This window comes from Ranitomeya imitator, chromosome 8, assembly GCF_032444005.1.
Source record: "Ranitomeya imitator isolate aRanImi1 chromosome 8, aRanImi1.pri, whole genome shotgun sequence".
NCBI classification, from domain to species: Eukaryota; Metazoa; Chordata; class Amphibia; order Anura; family Dendrobatidae; genus Ranitomeya; species Ranitomeya imitator.
Window position 1 is genome coordinate 171,284,652 of NC_091289.1, and position 16,999 is coordinate 171,301,650.

The following is a 16,999-nucleotide window of genomic DNA, read 5'->3' on the forward strand; positions in this document are numbered from 1 at the left end:
CCAATCATTTACCTGACAGCCATCTAGGCAGACTCGCCAGAACACAAGAGTGCTCGTTCGGTTGAGCGCTCCTTTGGTCTCTATGAGAAAGCTACCGACTGACACGTCGGCCGGTGACTTATCTCCGGGAGAACAATGCGATCAGCAGTCCGTAAACGGACATGTGCAAAGGACATCTCTCCCAACCATCAGTCGGCTGCTCCTCCCAAACATTAGACCGTTGGGTTGCATCTATGGTATCACATTGCGACCTGCGATCTATGATTAGTCGCAAATATTTACAAATTGTGTTTGTTTTTATGGTCGCATGTTGCCTCACTTGTGGCACAAATGTTGGACGCGACAAGTCTGAGAATCGCAGTTGTGTATCCTCGTACAAATACCGTAGAGTAAATTATTATTTTTTTTACATAGGTCAATCTTTTTTTAATCATACTTACCAGTAGAATATTATGTGTATTTGTAATGCTTTGTTGTCAGGAAACCAGAAAAATAAGAAGTCCAGGCGACTTTTTAACCAAATTTCACATTTTGTGATTTATTTTTATTAAAGGAAAACTGCAGATTTACACAATATACTCATTGGGAAGAAACAATCCACAGTCCGCGTCCCGAGCAGTTCACAGATCGGTTGTAGTTAATGAAGATTTTTAAATTTGTAAAGTATTTTTTTTGAAAAGTGAATTTACCAACATCTGAAACTTCAACTGCCCACATATATAGATTAGTAACTTTTACCTGGTTACTGTTTCTGGATTATCAGTGTTTGGCTGGTTAGGAAACAGTCAGGTCTCTTTATCACATATCTTATCTACAGTTTAACCCTTTCTGTGCGAGGCTAAACGCACATTATGTCCCTACTGACAGCTTAGGTGGTATCATCTTTGGAGATATGTACGGGGGATTGACCAGAGAACTAGTAGCAGGGGATTTTGGAATAGGAACACATAGGAAGCGGTGTTGTATGATTAGAGAATTTTTTTTTCTACTCGATCTGCATCTGAATCATCAGCAGAATGCAAGTGAACCAACCTGGAATCACAAATGCATGAAATCATGGGGTTATCCATCTTATTAAGTGAATGCACTTGGCCACTGTGGTCCATATTCATCCTGAGAATTAAGGGTCACTGTATCCCCTCTGCTGTTACCCCCCTGCACAGACATCTAGCTGTGCAGGGCACTGTAGCACAGAGGGTGCAGGAGACCCGCAGTGCTGAGAAAACCTAAAAAGGGTTACAGCACTACATCCCCTTCATTCTCAGGGATTGCTGGGGGTCCCAGAGGTCACTCCCCACCCCCACTAATCATAAAGGGATGGCATATCCTAGTGATGTGTTCTCACGTTATGAGACAGGAACACCCCTTTAAGTAATTACACATACCACAAACCGTAATGCCCCCTTCCCAGTGCCTAGACCCTTTCTGCTTGTGGTACAAACCTGTCACTCATCTCTGCTATTCATCCTTTCTTCAAAGTGTATGTGCGATTAATAGGCTATTAGTCCTTCAGATTAAAAACAAAAACCCAAAACCTAAGTATGTTACTTATTCCCCCGACACCCTGTGTAAGCTTTAGATTTAATGTGCTGCCATGGAGGACTCCTTTTCAGGTTTGCATGTGATGCTCTGTTGCACAGCACAAGCTCAGGCTTTATGGATCACTGCTTCCATATTAACTGTTCATGTAAGCGGCCAGAAAAGGATTAAGTAAATGCAACAGAGAAACGCTGCAAAGCAAGTCCTCACCATGGAGCATAGGAGACCGAGGCAAAGCAGAGTCACACCAAGATCAGAATATCACCTACGTGTAAATAAGAAAGGTTTACAGTAGTGATATAATTAGAAGGAAAAAGTAGGTAATTACCCGCCCCGAAAACTAAACGATCACTTCACATCCGTAATAGGATGCCTCCCCGGATGTAGTTCTAACCTATAATATAAAGGCCACATCAGATAGATACCTATTCCTGAAGCCCCCAAAGCATGAAGTCTGACAAGCAAACAGTTCGATTGCATGGTTATGCTAAAAATCCACATTGCAACAGATGCCCCTTTAAGTTAAGTGGTGGCGCAGAGAGAGAAGAGCGGGTTGGGCCTATATGGCGGACTTGGCCAAGTCCACTTTGGTTGGTAAAGGTCCAGCATCTTCGTTTTCTTGGGGAAGACCATGGACCACTACGAGTGACGCAGGAGGGTATTTGTGAAGCTTCTGCTCGTTCAGGTATTCCAGATCTCCATAGATGCTCAGTTTCTAAAAGACAAAAGAGTTCATGAAAAGCCGTCACCAACACAAAGATTATCTCACATTCATATACACTATTATTGCACTATTATATTAAGTGCCGCTCCTGTCCTGACACTGCAGCTCAGCTCCACGGAAGTGAACAACTTGCAATACCAAACACAGCCTATGCAAAAAAGCGGCGCTGTTTCCTGCAAAAAACAAAAAACATTTCTTCTACTCCATTTTAAAAGGGAACTTGGCTGGAGAAGGCAGATAGCATCAATCAGATGGACACTCGTGAGAGAGACCCGTCAATCAAATAAGAGTGGTGCGGGGAAAAGCCTGAATAGTCTTTTTTTTTCTCAAATAAATTTTTATTAAGAATAACAAGGCAATTAACATGTTTCATTTACATTTTCAATACAAAGTATTTCCCCCCCCCCCCCCTCTCCCTTCAAACAACCCCCTTCGATCCCAAAGCCCCCCTCCCCACAAAGCAGCTCATCTTGTTAATTACTACCATCATTAAAACAATAGAGTATCTAATCCCTCAACCAATCGTATAGGCCACACTTCACATTACTATCCCATAGCAATCCATGGAGACCACATTTTATTGAACGTTTCAGTTTTCCCTTTCTTCTTATAAATCCCTTTTTCTAGTGTCAGGCCCTGTTTCACATACCGGAGGAACTCTCCTCTTGACGGCGGCTCTTCCCTAATCCAGTTTCTAGCTATCACCTTCCTAGCCATGTATAACAATCTGGCTATAGCTATCTTTAGGTGTTTATCCACTCCAATCTCATCCACGCATCCCAACAAACAGACAACTGGATCCCTTGGCACCGTGCATCCATACGCACCTTCCATACGACTCAAAACTACCACCCAGAAGGCAGCCAGTCTCGGACATGTCCACATCATATGGAAAATGTCTGCATCCGTAGACCTACACCTCGGACATTCAGAGTCATTACGCAATCCTGCCTTATATAGCACCATCGGAGACCTATAAACTCTGTGTATCACATAGAGCTGTGACAGTCTATACGGTTCACTCAGCAACAGTCTTGGGATCCATTCCAACACCGACTCCCAAGTCTCGTTATCCATTGGGCCCAGATCTCTTTCCCATTTAGCTCTCGCCATTATTGGAAACCCCAATAGGAAAGTGTGCAACAGATCCCTGTACAGAGTGGATATGACTCCTCCAGTCGTCCCGTCATTACACACATACTCCAGTACTATATCCCTTTAAATCCTAATACCTCCGTTCCTACTCTGAGCTCCAAAGGCATGCCTCATCCGCAAATATTGATACTCCCCTGCAGACCCAAGACCAAATTCCGCCTGCAATTGGGAAAATGATTTCAATTCACCTTGTTCAATTATTTGATACACATACTAAATCCCTTTGCCCCACCACTCTATCAGTACCCCCAATGCCTCAAATTCTTTCAGATTGTTATTATGCCATAACAGCGAGTATCTAGTCAAGTCCGTGATCCCACGTACATGCCTCAATCTGCTCCACAGCCTGCGTATCAACAGCAAAGTCGGGTATAGCTTCCCCAAATTCTCCAAGGATCCATCCTCCAAACATTGCACCACTGGCCTTCTTTTTGTCACCACTTCCATCAACCGCTGTACCGCTCCAGATGACCCCTCATGCGCCCAGCCCTTTAGATGCGGACTCTGGGCTCCAAGAAAATACAATTCAGGGTTAGGCAATGCCAGTCCCCCATCATCCTTGGGTCGCTGAAGTGTCTCCAGTTTGATACGCGGTTGTTGCCTCCCCCAAATCAAATTCCTAAACAGAGAGTTGATCTGTCTAAATTTCCCACGTGGTATCCAGACCGGCGCATTGTGAAGTATATACAGTATTTTCAGCATCAGAATCATTTTGATAAGATTCACCCTGCCTACCACAGACAAATGCAGCTTAAGCCATGCATCCGCTTTTGCCTTGAGGGCACCCAAGATTGGAGTCAGATTCTCATGTATATAGTCAGTGACCGGCATAGATACCCATATTCCCAGGTACTTAAATTTACTCGTCACCTCCAGTCGCCCGTCCTCCAATGGTTCCCCCTCCACATCGTCCACCTTAAACAAGATAGACTTACTCCAGTTTATCCTAAGCCCCGACACTGATCCAAATCGTTCAATAATCCCAATGGCTCCCTCCAAGGATGCAACCGGGTCAGCCAGAAACAACAAAATATCATCCGCATACAACGCCACCCTTTCTTCAATCACCCCATATTTAAATCCTGTCATCTCATCAGACCGTCGAAGTGCAGCAGCCAGCGGCTCCACTGCTAGAGCAAACAAAAGGGGGGAAAGCGGACACCCCTGCCTCGTCCCTCTAGCCAATTGTATGGTCCGTGACAACTCCCCATTTACCCTAACCCTGGCCATCGGCATCGAGTACATTAATTGAATCCAGGATATGAACTGCGGTCCAAACCCCATTCTTCGCAACACCTGCCAGAGATAGCCTGAATAGTCTTGTCTCTTCCTATTCTCCCCCCAGAATGTTACGGTCGGTGTTTGGGGAAGCATGAATCAAGTGGAGGTCCCCTTTAAATATTTGTATATTACTTGCTTTATGCCTTTTTTCTTTAAAAATAAAATAAAGAGTAATTGGTAGATAAAGTTTTTTTTTTCCTTGGTGTTCCCTAGTGCTTAAAAGGTTGTTATCCATCCATACATCCAGTGCAAATGGATGACCCATTACAATGTGGTAGACCCTCAGGGTCAGAGGCTCTTGTAAATATTGGTTGGTAAATCTGTACGCCGGTTTTTATGATCTGATCATTTCATTATCACAATCCTACAAACTGTAGTCAAATAACAGCTTTGTGAGTGTCGCTGTTCATGTACCAATAGGTACCAGGATTTACTGATAAGAGGCAAGGAAAGAAATCAGAGCTCACACAAACTAACTTGCCAATCTTAAGAGAGTCGTGGCCCACCCAGCACTGAACATATGTGGCTCTCATGCCTGCCCGCAAGCCTTTAGGGTAGCACTCTACTTTTTTTTTTACTTATTCATCCTGTCATTATTCCCCCAGGCTATATAATTAAGGAGGTGTTATCTAATGTATCTGTTCCTATCTAAAAGTTAATCGTTGGGTCACTTGTGCAAAAAGCTGCAAATTTTTGCTGACTGTGAACATTTTAGAAAACGTTTGTGGGGCTTGGCATGGCCTCCCACAGCACGACATATTTCCAAAAATGCATAATGCAGCCCAAAGCTAGAATAGACTTGATTTTATGGTGCACGTACAACCAGGACTGCATGCAATTTATTAAAAGGCTGCCCATTTTCCTCTCCAGAGTCAACTACTTCCTTATGGCACACGAGTAGGAAAACCCCTTTAAATGATAGTTTTCCCAACCACTAGGAATAGATTAGCGTCTCACTGCATCCATAAAACACAAGTCCCTAGTGGCTGCAAAATGTTATAATTTAAAGGGGGTTGAACGCTGCTATATTGATGACCTATCCCCAAAGAAAAATTATCAATATCAGATTGGTGGGGGTCCTGGGTGCTGCACGTCAACTCCCAGGAATTTCAACCTATGGAACAGAAAAACTTATATATAAAGTTCAACACAGATCTATAAACCACGCGGCATTAAAAATATGCAGACTAGTAAGAAGAATTTCTTTTTTCTTCCAGACTCGAGGCAATTATGTTGCTACTGGCTATAAAACAGGTTAATCCAGGCCAGCGTCATTGTGTACAGCCATGCAACCTCATTAGTGGAGCAGCCTCACCTCTGAAGGGATGTACTGGTCCGACGCAGTTGCCACTGTTGCACAGCAAATCCAGAGGAGAACCAGGACAGACAGCAACAATGTCGCCGTCAGAAGCCAATTGGAATTCCTAAATAAGAAAACAACAATTATATCAAAATGATGAATGTTGGACCGGCATTACTGGACTTGTGCCTTCTTGTTTAGTTGGGACTATTCTGGGACCATTTTATTTTTTTCCTATTAGGCCAAGAATTGCTAACTACCTCAACGTCAACAGAGCAGCTCTACCTCTTCCATGCTGCTCTGTCAACCGGCCATGACTGCTGACATCATGCTCATTGACAGCTGGCTCCCTGCAGTTAGACAGCGGGGAGCCAGCTGTCGATCAGCGTGACATTGGCATTGACGCCCCATAAACGGAGTGGAGCAGAAGAGAAGCAGCTGCTCTATCGATGTGATGTCTCTAGAAGCCGTGGAATCACTCAGAGCCGGTAGAGATCAGTGCCAGGTACAAGCAATTACCTGCTTGTAAGCAGTTAGGTCCATAAGAAGAAAATGAAATAGTCCCGGTTAACCCTCTTGAGGCTGGGACTAGTGACTGGCTGCGACTAGTGACTGGCTGCAGTGGTCATGTGCTGCTAATCCCTGCAATCATCATGTGCGAGTCAAAGAAGTAAAGTACCTGCTCTAAATCGACCCAAATCTGATCCGAACTCCCACAAATGCAATATTGTCTTCGGCTTCGAGAACGTGTTGGATATATTTGACCATGTCATTATCCCTGCAGGCATTTATTTCATTAACTTACATGGAGAAACACTTCATTATCCCTTCTCCTCCATCTAACTCCAGAACGTCAGCTCTTCTGCTCCATCGGCCCTCGCCCACCGAATTTCTACCTCTAAAATTTGCTGCAGATTACAAAGAAAGTCAACTCTCGCGGTCTCAAACGCTAAAACGATTCTCATGACTGAATGATCTTTATAGTGGACATACAAGACATGGCGTCCAGCATGTTGCCCCTCGCTGACGGCTCTTCTGCCTGCAGTGGTGGCATCTGCTGAATTTCTGGCGGAGACTAAAACAAGAGAAGAAGTAAAACATGAAATAATCAAGTGACCAAAAAAGGATCTAGATTTTTGTTTTACAAAATGGAGGAATGAAAAGTAAAGGACGCCTGCTGAGCTCCTGCAGAAAATTCATGGTAGAAATCCGAGGGTCCAGTCGGTTAAAGAAATGCACCTTTGACCAGACCTTTAGGGCATCATCGGGTCAGGGATGTCTGGACTGGGTACCTGCGGATTGTGCATCTGTCCTTACAGGTATGAGAAAACCCAAAGTCATCCTGATGCAGAACTAAGTGACAGCCCCTTTAAATTACAATGAATTATGTAAGAAGAGATGAATATTGTTGCCAAGCTATGTTGTACATACCTGCACTACGAGGATGCGTCCATTATCGGCCTGTATGAAGAAAGTCCAGGAGGAGCTCATGAAGTTCTGTGTAGAGTCCATCATATCGCTCCAGAAAGCTCTTACCATGGTCAGAGGAAATAGGATATGTATCCGCGGCATCATGTCAGAGAGCTGAGACCACAACCCAAAACATAAAAAGATTTATTCTTGCATGCGTCTCACTGAAACCACAATTACTTTAAAGGGAGAGAAGGCCATTGAAAAATCCACAGATTTTTCCTGGAAGAAAGACATTTCCCTGCAGCACTGGTAATGTGGAATTACGATGGAAGCCATACAAATGAATGAAGGGCTCGAGTCAATAGAGCGGATGGCAAGCAAGGCGCCCCCTTTATGATATATCCACAAGCCCCAACAGGGACAGGGGCCGGATGTGATCACTCACATCCGCCATGGTAATTCTGTACTCACTTCTTCTTGACGCTTCTCTGCAAAAGGCATCTGACTGTGACAGCCGAGGATACACGCATACTGCTCACTGGACTGTGGGTAAGCTTCTGTGCAAGCTGCAGAGGAATAGGAAAAAACAGGAATAAGGCCGTTATACAGAAAACAGAGTGAAATCTGTAATAAGAACTCCATGCTCACAGTCACATTGTTAGACAATTCCTACATGTCTTACGGCTGTCAAACAGCCAAGAGACATGCAGCTGCGGGGACTCAAACTCGGCTAGCACCAGAGCATGCTCAGATAACACCTTACCCGATCACATTCACTCTTCACTTATCTCTACAAATGTCCATAGCTGGTAAATGAGTCGCTAAACCTATAACCCTTGTTCTGTGCTTTCTTTGCCACTCTATGTAGAAGAATATATGAAAGGTAACGGGGAGCAAGAGGAGATTTTTCTCAGTCCCATCCATTTTGGAAATATCTGGCAGGGGACTGTGAACTCTTCATCTTTAAAGGAACTTAGAAGGTTGTCCCAGTTAGTAGAAGTTATCATCAAGTGCAGGATAACTGTTCATTCAATGGGGAAGTTATCACTTATTGCTAGAACAGGAGCCCGAATATAGCTGTGGTCACACAAGTGCATATCCCCTCTCCAAAGCCTATGGGTCTAAAAAAAAAAAGATAGGCGACTATGGCGCTAAGCTACCCTAGTCTTTGAAAAAAGTTTGCATGTGTGGCCACGGCTCCAATTAAACGGGGGGCCACAATTAACCAAAGTCCTTTTGGCCAATCAGAAACAGCCAGGGAGCTTGTGTCAACGTCTCCTGGCTCCAGCCATGTAAATGGATGAGGTGCAGGCAAGTGGGTGCATGCACCCAACGTCAATATTCGTTATTGAGGGAAATACATGTGAACATACCCTTAGGGTATCATTAAGATGCCGTGACATTACGAGGGTCGCCTAATGACACAAACCGCCCCAAAAACATAAACGTACGCCCTTATAACTGAATGCACCCCGTATTTCACCTGATTCACATTCTGTCTTAGTTTTGTTCAAGTCGTCTCCTTCATTAGCAAATTGACAGATGGAAAAAAGCCGACAGCCCCGATGGCAGGCAAACAGCTCCTCCTCCTACAGAGAGAAAAGAAGATAGACTGGAATATATCCATCTACCATAAAGGAACAGGATTCACACAGCAGATATATCATCATGTGTTTTGCATGCAACGGCGTTCTACAGGGTCAAAGTGTCTCTTTAATTTCCAGAGGTGTGGAAATGGTTGCGTGGACAGGTGCCTGCCAAGTCTCATGTGCATCCGGCAGGTATTGTCCTATTATAATACAAAGACACGTAACAGAATACACAGTGCACAGACCTGCTGGGTTCTGAGAGTCAGCAGTAATATTCTGCCGTCAGCTCCGATACCATCCCCATGCTGGACATTTGCAATGTATGACATATGTCCACAAGGTGTAATAAGATTACAAGGTTTTTAACAACATTTGAGCGCTCTGGACGGAGGCTGAGCAGATCAATTATTTCAGCCTTGAAGGCAAATGTAGGCGCAGTATAAGCTGCACTGGTACAACTTGATTCCTTGTTTCATGCTGTGAATAAGTCACTTCATCTATAAAAAAAAAAAAAGACTGCAAATACCTCGAAAACAGCACAAAATGCAGGTGCAACCAGCCAGAAACCAGGTGCCCATACAATTCAGAAAGCTTTGTTCCAGTAACAGCGGCCCCCCACCAAGCCCCCGAATACTGCACACTCACAATTGTGTGCATTACTATGAAGGAAGGAGAAAATCTCTTACTAGAATTCTCAGGCGCCAGCTTATCTCCCATGAGATTAGTTGGGCATGTTGAAATCCAACATGCCTGATCTCCCCCTCACCATCCTCCTGAAAGCGAGCCAGATCACCCATCACCCCATACATATTAGACAGCGCCCATTGCGGCCCCATAATGGAGTTGTAGTAAGGGTAAAGCCCACTGCTGTAATGTCGCTCGTCATAAATCCCCCCAGGACACCTGCAGCAATCTGCACGATAATACAGGAACAGCCTCCACTTTACACTGGGGTCACATTTTGTGGATTTTTTCTGCATTATCTCCTTGAGTAAGTCCTGTACAAGCTCATGACCAGACAGTATCTGTCTGCAGAAGGAGTGTGCGGGATTCTGCTCGATGAAGGGTCAAAGTTTGGAGAAGAAATAAAATCCACTTATGAAATGTGATAGATTTTTTTTATGGTGGGCTTAAAGGGGTATTCCACTACAATTATCTATGTGATTGGTCACCAATATCAGATCAGCGGGAGATGCACACCAGATCAGCTTTTCTCACCTCCGCCGGTGGCCCAAAGTAGAGTTATTGAGCAGAGGAGCACAGTCATGGAGTGTTTAGTGGTCGCCGTTGGAGCCGATGTGTGGACCCTTAAAAATATTATGTGGATGACCTAGCCTATGATTAGACTATCAATAAAACTGTACTGGAAAGCCCCTATAGATCTGTGGATGCTGGGAATGTATCTAATTCTCGGTGATATCACAATCCAAATAACTGGTGAAGCACAAGAGAAGTCTTGGAGACACAAGTGGGGAGGTCTCATTTTATGAAGAATGACGGCTGTAGACTGGAGACCTAATTATCACTGACCGGCTGATACAGAACTCATTGTACTTTACTCAAAGGTGCGCTACATAGAGGGGAAAAAAGACAATATATTACTTGATCAAAAGGGCATTGGCTGGACCCAAAGACTATTCAAAGAGATTAGATGTCCGAGCAGTCAGCATGTTCTAAAACACCGCTGCAAAGTAAGCAACTGCAGGAGCAAAAGCCGGATGTCAGAGATGGCCCAACTCCAAACGGAGAAGGCAGAGATGGTTACTACCATCTCTGCCTTCCTGACTGCTGAGCTCTGCATGCGTTGTGTATGCGGTGTAGGAGGCGCTGGCAGCACTCCCTGCTCTGTACCCAGCGATCATGTGATGCCAGGGGGTGCAGGAGCTGCAGGGGACTCAAATACATTATTCGAGCACGCCAGAGACACTCGGTTAGCACATGAGCATGCTCAGATAACACTTTATATGAGCACGTTGTAATGAAAAAAAGAAAAAAATGGAAAAAAAAGAAAAATATAACAAGGATATAAAAAAAAAGAGGCCTCACGTATCTCAGAGAAAGGAAAAAAAAAATATTTATATCTGAATGAGAAATGTTTTTCAGAACTCTTGAAAGATCATGTAGAAAAAAAAAATATATACATGGTCACGAAGAGGGGGAAAAATGTTGATGAACTGGATCCTGGAAAAACGACTGAATTCCTGCAGGAGACCAACAGGAGGATATATGGGCGGTCACTCATCTTTCCCAGAATTAGATCTAAAAAGAAGCTGAATGGAGTACAGTGGACAGGACGTTAAAAGGGTTTCTTGTAAAAAAAAAAAAAAAAAAAAAACCTGGGTGTGGCCAAGGGGCTCAGTACACTGTTCCGCTCACTGGTGATTGACAGCGCCGGCTTATCTGTGATTCTGCGCTTTTGCTGCAGACTGTGCTCGCTAGAGGCAAGACCGAGCTGTCAATCACTAGTGAGGGAGTTAGGGGCATGCAAAACTATTAAGAATAGCCTAGCAATAGGATTCTCCAGGTCAGTACAGTGACGGGAATACCCAACTTGGTTTTTTTGTATGGTTTTATTTTTATTTCAGCAGCTTAAAAAATTCTGAGTCCGATCATGAGGTGCATTAAAAGAGGTCTGGATACACATGATGAGAGCATGAGGCTATGTGCACACTTTGCAGATTCCACTGCGGATTTTTCCGCAGCGGAATTGCAAAATCCGCAGTGAAAACCCATCGCGGTTTTTACTGCGGATTTATCGCGGTTTTTACTGCGTTTTCTTCTGCGGATTTTCAACTGCAGTTTTCTATTGGAGCAGCTGAAAATCCGCAGAAAAGAAGTGACATGCTGCGGAATGTAATCCGCAGCGTTTCCGCGCGGATTTTTCTGCAGCATGTGCACAGCGTTTTTTGTTTCCCATAGGTTTACATTGAAATGTAAACTCATGGGAAACTGCTGCGGATCCGCAGCGGTCAAATCCGCTGCGGATCCGCAGCAAAATCCGCAAAGTGTGAATATAGCCTTATACTGCCTCTGTACAAATCCCTAGTTAGACCGCACATGGAGTACTGTGTCCAGTTTTGGGCACCGGTGCTCAGGAAGGATATAATGGAACTAGAGAGAGTACAAAGGAGGGCAACAAAATTAATAAAGGGGATGGGAGAACTACAATACCCAGATAGATTAGCGAAATTAGGATTATTTAGTCTAGAAAAAAGACGACTGAGGGGCGATCTAATAACCATGTATAAGTATATAAGGGGACAATACAAATATCTCGCTGAGGATCTGTTTATACCAAGGAAGGTGACGGGCACAAGGGGGCATTCTTTGCGTCTGGAGGATAGAAGGTTTTTCCACCAACATAGAAGAGGATTCTTTACTGTTAGGGCAGTGAGAATCTGGAATTGCTTGCCTGAGGAGGTGGTGATGGCGAACTCAGTCGAGGGGTTCAAGAGAGGCCTGGATGTCTTCCTGGAGCAGAACAATATTGTATCATACAATTATTAGGTTCTGTAGAAGGACGTAGATCTGGGGATTTATTATGATGGAATATAGGCTGAACTGGATGGACAAATGTCTTTTTTCGGCCTTACTATGTTACTATGAGTTTGTAAAATCAAAAAATAAATGTTGATCTGTGGCGCCATTTTGAGAGACCTGTAACATCTTCATTTTCCTGTTGATGAAGTCGGGAGAAAACTCTTTCTTACGTGATGAGATGTAGTTTTAATTGATACTATTTTAGAGTATATGCAACATGTTTATTGCTCTTTAATTTTTAGTGGAAGGTGGATTTAATAAAATAAATAAAAATATATACCGTATATATATATATTTTTTTTTTGTTAAAGGGAACTTGTCATCAGCTTTTTATACCCCTAACCAATGCCATCTGTGTACAGGTGCTGCAATGCTGATTACATTCATAGCTTTAGTTTAGAAATCTGGGTTTATATTTTAGAGAAATTATTTAATTTTTATGCAAATGAGCAGCAAATTGCAGCAAAGCACTCGCAACTTTGCTGCCTCTTTTCCCGATTCCTGGTAATGACGGACAGGTCACTCTGCTTTCAGTGACTTATCACTTCCACCTGAGATAGAATGCAATCGCCATCATTCCCCGGGACTGTGCATGCGCAAGAGGGTCCTGATGAAGAAGACTGTCAGCGTCTAGCACAATGTGCATCGTTTGCAGATTGTGCCATACAGTGACTGAGTTCTTCACTACTGATGCGCATGTTGACCGAGTGAAGAGGACGGCGAGTGCCAGCCAGCTATGTGCACGCACCGCCCCAGGGAATGACGGCGCCTGCACTAAACCTCAGCGGGGAGAGAGAGTTTATGTTTCCTGATCTCGAACCTGTCCATGCTACTTGTGACTACTCTTCCATGCACTTTCTTCCCATTCTGCATGCTAGGACTTGTATTTTCACAGTGGTTACAAGATTGGAGTTCACATGCTGGGATTTGTAGTTCACCAGCACCTACATAGCTAATGTTAATACGTTTGGACTTTTGTAGTCCCCCTGCAGTTGGGTCTCTACAGACGGCATGATAGGACTTGCAGTTCCCAAGCAGCTTTGTAGCAAAAATTTGCATACTGGGACTAGTAGTTCCCAGGAGTTGGAGAGTTACAGGTTGCATGCTAGCATCCTATCCCGTCATGTAATGCTGATTATCCAACACGCGTCTTTCTGGCTCCTGCTTACTGGAACCGTTTTGACAATATTATTTTGTTCCATGCCGTCAGAAATTGCAGAAGAGGATTATAATTTCGGTGACCGGTAACAAAACAATATGGGTGAAATGGTTGCAGTAACCAGGAGCCGGAAAGACGTGTGTCTGTGGAGTCAGAGTCGTGGTCCATTTTGGTAGTGTCAGAGACAGCATAAAATGGAGCAACTCCGTCCCCTAAAAGTTATAATAAATTGGGTAGAGTAGTACAGTGCAGGATGTGCTGTAAATGTTTTCATAAGAATTTGAGAAAGTTATGAAATGTCTGCGGTGTTCCTGATCTAAGGATCTCGGCTTTTGGTTGAGATAAATCTGTGCTGCACTTCATGTACTCAGTAGTGACCAGTGCTGTGGAGTCTGAGTCATGGAAATTGAGGATTCGGTGGTTTGGCTTACCGACTCCACAGCACTGGTGCCGGCACATGCGCAGTTCCATAGCTTTTAGGCTCTGCTCACAACAAGGCAAAGCAAGTGTGCCTGTGCGAGCCGGCGGGGTCACAAAATTTCATCAGGCTATGTGGATGACCCAGGAGGCGTCATCCACATCAATCACAGCGGGAGGACGGCGTTCAGCAGAGGAGGGACAGGCGTCGGCGCAATGACGCTCAGCAGACCAAACTGAATTTGCATTCCTCGCTGGAGCACTTCAACATTGGGGGGGGGGGGGGGATATACAGGAGGAGGCAGGACATAATATACAACTTTCTGCAAAGCAGCAGAGGCACTGAGGAAGGTGGTGATATTGGTTCATACATGGAAAAACTAGTGACAGGTTCCCTTTAAACAAACAAAAACAATCCAAATCGAGCAATTCTTCCAGTATAGTACATTCACAGCCTTATAAAATGCAATGTATACACTATAAAATGCAATATATTACCTATGCACTATCTACTATATAATTGTCTAAGGGTCACTTCTGTCTGTCCTTCTGTCTGTCACGATTATTCATTCGCTGATTGGTCTCGCCAGCTGCCTGTCATGGCTGCCGGGACTAATCAGCGACGGGCACAGTCCGGAAAAAAATGGCAGCTCCTTACTCCCCGCAGTCAGTGCCTGACACCCGCATACTCCACTCCGGTCACCGCTAACACAGGGTTAATGCCGGCGGTAAAGGGCCGCGGGTAACGAACTCCGTTACCGCCGCTATTAACCCTGTGTGTCCCCAACTTTTTACTATTGACGCTGCCTATGCGGCATCAATAGTAAAATATGTAATGTTAAAAATAGTAAAAAAAAAACAGCGATACTCACCCTCTGTAGTCCGCTGAGCCGCTCCCGCCGGCCGCCATCTTCCGCTGCAGTTTCCGGTGGCAAAGATGGTATGGGAGAAGGACCTGCCATGACGTCACAGTCATATGACCGCGACGTCATCACAGGCCCTGCACGCCTGCGCGACAAGGACCTGCCATGACGCAACGGTCATGTGACCGCGACGTCATAACAGGTCCTGCGCCCATACCAACGCTGGGACCGGAAGCTGCCGTGGACTACAAGGGGCCTTCGGAAAGGTGAGTATATGTTTATTTTTTATTTTTTCGTCTGTGACAAACCTGGCTGGGCAATATACTACGTAGCTGGGCAATATACTACGTAGCTGGGCAATATACTATGTGGCTGGGCATTATACTACGTGGCTGGGCAATATACTACGTAGCTGGGCAATATACTATGTGGCTGGGCATTATACTACGTAGCTGGGCAATATACTACGTGGCTCTGTGCTGTATACTACGTCACTCGGCAATATACTACGTGGCTGGGCAACATGCTACGTGGCTGGGCAACATGCTACGTGGACATGCATATTCTAGAATACCCGATGCGTTAGAATCGGGCCACCATCTAGTCTACTATATAATTGTCTATGGGTCACTTCCGTCTGTCTGTCCTTCTGTCACGGTTATTCATTTGCTGATTGGTCTTGCCAGCTGCCTGTCATGGCTGCCGCGACCAATCAGCGACGGGCACAGTCTGGAAGAAAATGGCCGCTCCTTACTCCCCGCAGTCAGTGCCTGTCGCCCGCATACTCCCCTCCGGTCACCGCTAACACAGGGTTAATGCCGGCGGTAACGGACCGCGTTATGCCGCGGGTAACGCACTCCGTTACCGCCGCTATTAACCCTGTGTGTCCCCAACTTTTTACTATTGACGCTGCCTATGCAGCATCTATAGTAAAAAATTTTATGTTAAAAATAATTTAAAAAAAAAAAAAAACTGCTATACTCACCCTCCGTAGCAGCTCGCGCCGCCCGCCATCTTCCGTTGCAGGTTACGGTAGCAGAAGGACCTGCCATGACATCACGGTCATGTGACCGTGACATCATCACAGGGCCTGCGCTCATACCAACCCTGGGACCGGAAGCTGCCGTTGACTACAAGGGCTCCCTCGGAAAGGTGAGTATATGGTTTTTTTTCAACCTGTGACAAACCTGGCTGGGCAATATACTACATGGCTGGGCAATATACTACATGGCTGGGCAATATACTACGTGACTGGCCAATATACTACGTGGGCTGTGCAATATACTACGTGGCCGGGCAATATACTACGTGGGCTGTGCAATATACTACGTGGCTGGGCAATATACTACGTGGCCAATATACTACGTGGCTGGGCAATATACTACGTGGACATGCATATTCTAGAATACCCGATGCGTTAGAATCGGGCCACCATCTAGTATATAATATATACCCAGCGATATGGAATGTATATACACACTATAATACAATATGTACACTGCTATATAATATATACACAGCCTTATAAAATACAATATATCATCTAGGCACTATAAATAATATATGCACAGCAAAATGAAATGTATATACACTATATAATACTGCTATATACAATATATTATATTTACACCAGTGATGCAGGGAGTTTTCTAGACTTTTAATAAAACCTTCCATTAAAAACTACTTCTGTCACAGTAAGGCTGATAACAGAGAGCAGCAGCCTGCAGTGCAGGGATAGGAGTCAGTGCTGACCCCGCTGCGGCCCCCGCTGTTGTACAGGTCGGGGCTGGGGGAGGAGGCGCTGCTCTTACCTCAGGGTATGTATGGAGGGGGTAGGTGCCCTCGCAGACTTGATGGCAGGACGAGCTGTCCCCCAGAGCGGTGTCCAGGGACCCCCGAGCCCCCAAAGTGCAACATAGCAGCAGCGCAGCCCCGCAGAACAGCTTTGTGGCGGCCATCTTTCTCCTCCCAGTAGTCAACATCCGTAATAGGTGGTTCCTCAGCCACGCCCACTGACTT

General features: G+C 44.9%; 1 protein-coding gene across 1 annotated transcript; it reads right to left on the minus strand.

Moving 5' to 3' along the window:
• Window positions 1–510: 510 nt before the first annotated feature.
• On the minus strand, window positions 511–16,985 carry TMEM59 (transmembrane protein 59). Its single transcript, XM_069737852.1, has 8 exons — window positions 16,792–16,985; window positions 8,896–9,001; window positions 7,884–7,978; window positions 7,431–7,583; window positions 6,993–7,074; window positions 6,805–6,907; window positions 6,015–6,123; window positions 511–2,254 (listed from the first exon to the last, which is right to left on the minus strand). The coding sequence occupies exons 1-8, from the start codon at window positions 16,960–16,962 to the stop codon at window positions 2,099–2,101; spliced, it is 975 nt and encodes a 324-aa protein (XP_069593953.1). The 5' UTR covers window positions 16,963–16,985; the 3' UTR covers window positions 511–2,098.
• Between the last annotated feature and the right edge of the window lie 14 nt (window positions 16,986–16,999).

What these genes read in the sequence shown, in the direction of transcription:
- TMEM59 (XM_069737852.1), bottom strand. Translation starts at nt 16,962, where the DNA reads ATGTTGACTACTGGGAGGAGAAAGATGGCCGCCACAAAGCTGTTCTGC. An exon ending in CAGAGAAGCGTCAAGAAGAA is followed by an intron (nt 7,584 to 7,883) that starts GTGAGTACAGAA and finishes TTGTGGTCTCAG; the next exon opens with CTCTCTGACATGATGCCGCG. An exon ending in GACGCATCCTCGTAGTGCAG is followed by an intron (nt 7,075 to 7,430) that starts GTATGTACAACA and finishes CTCTTGTTTTAG; the next exon opens with TCTCCGCCAGAAATTCAGCA.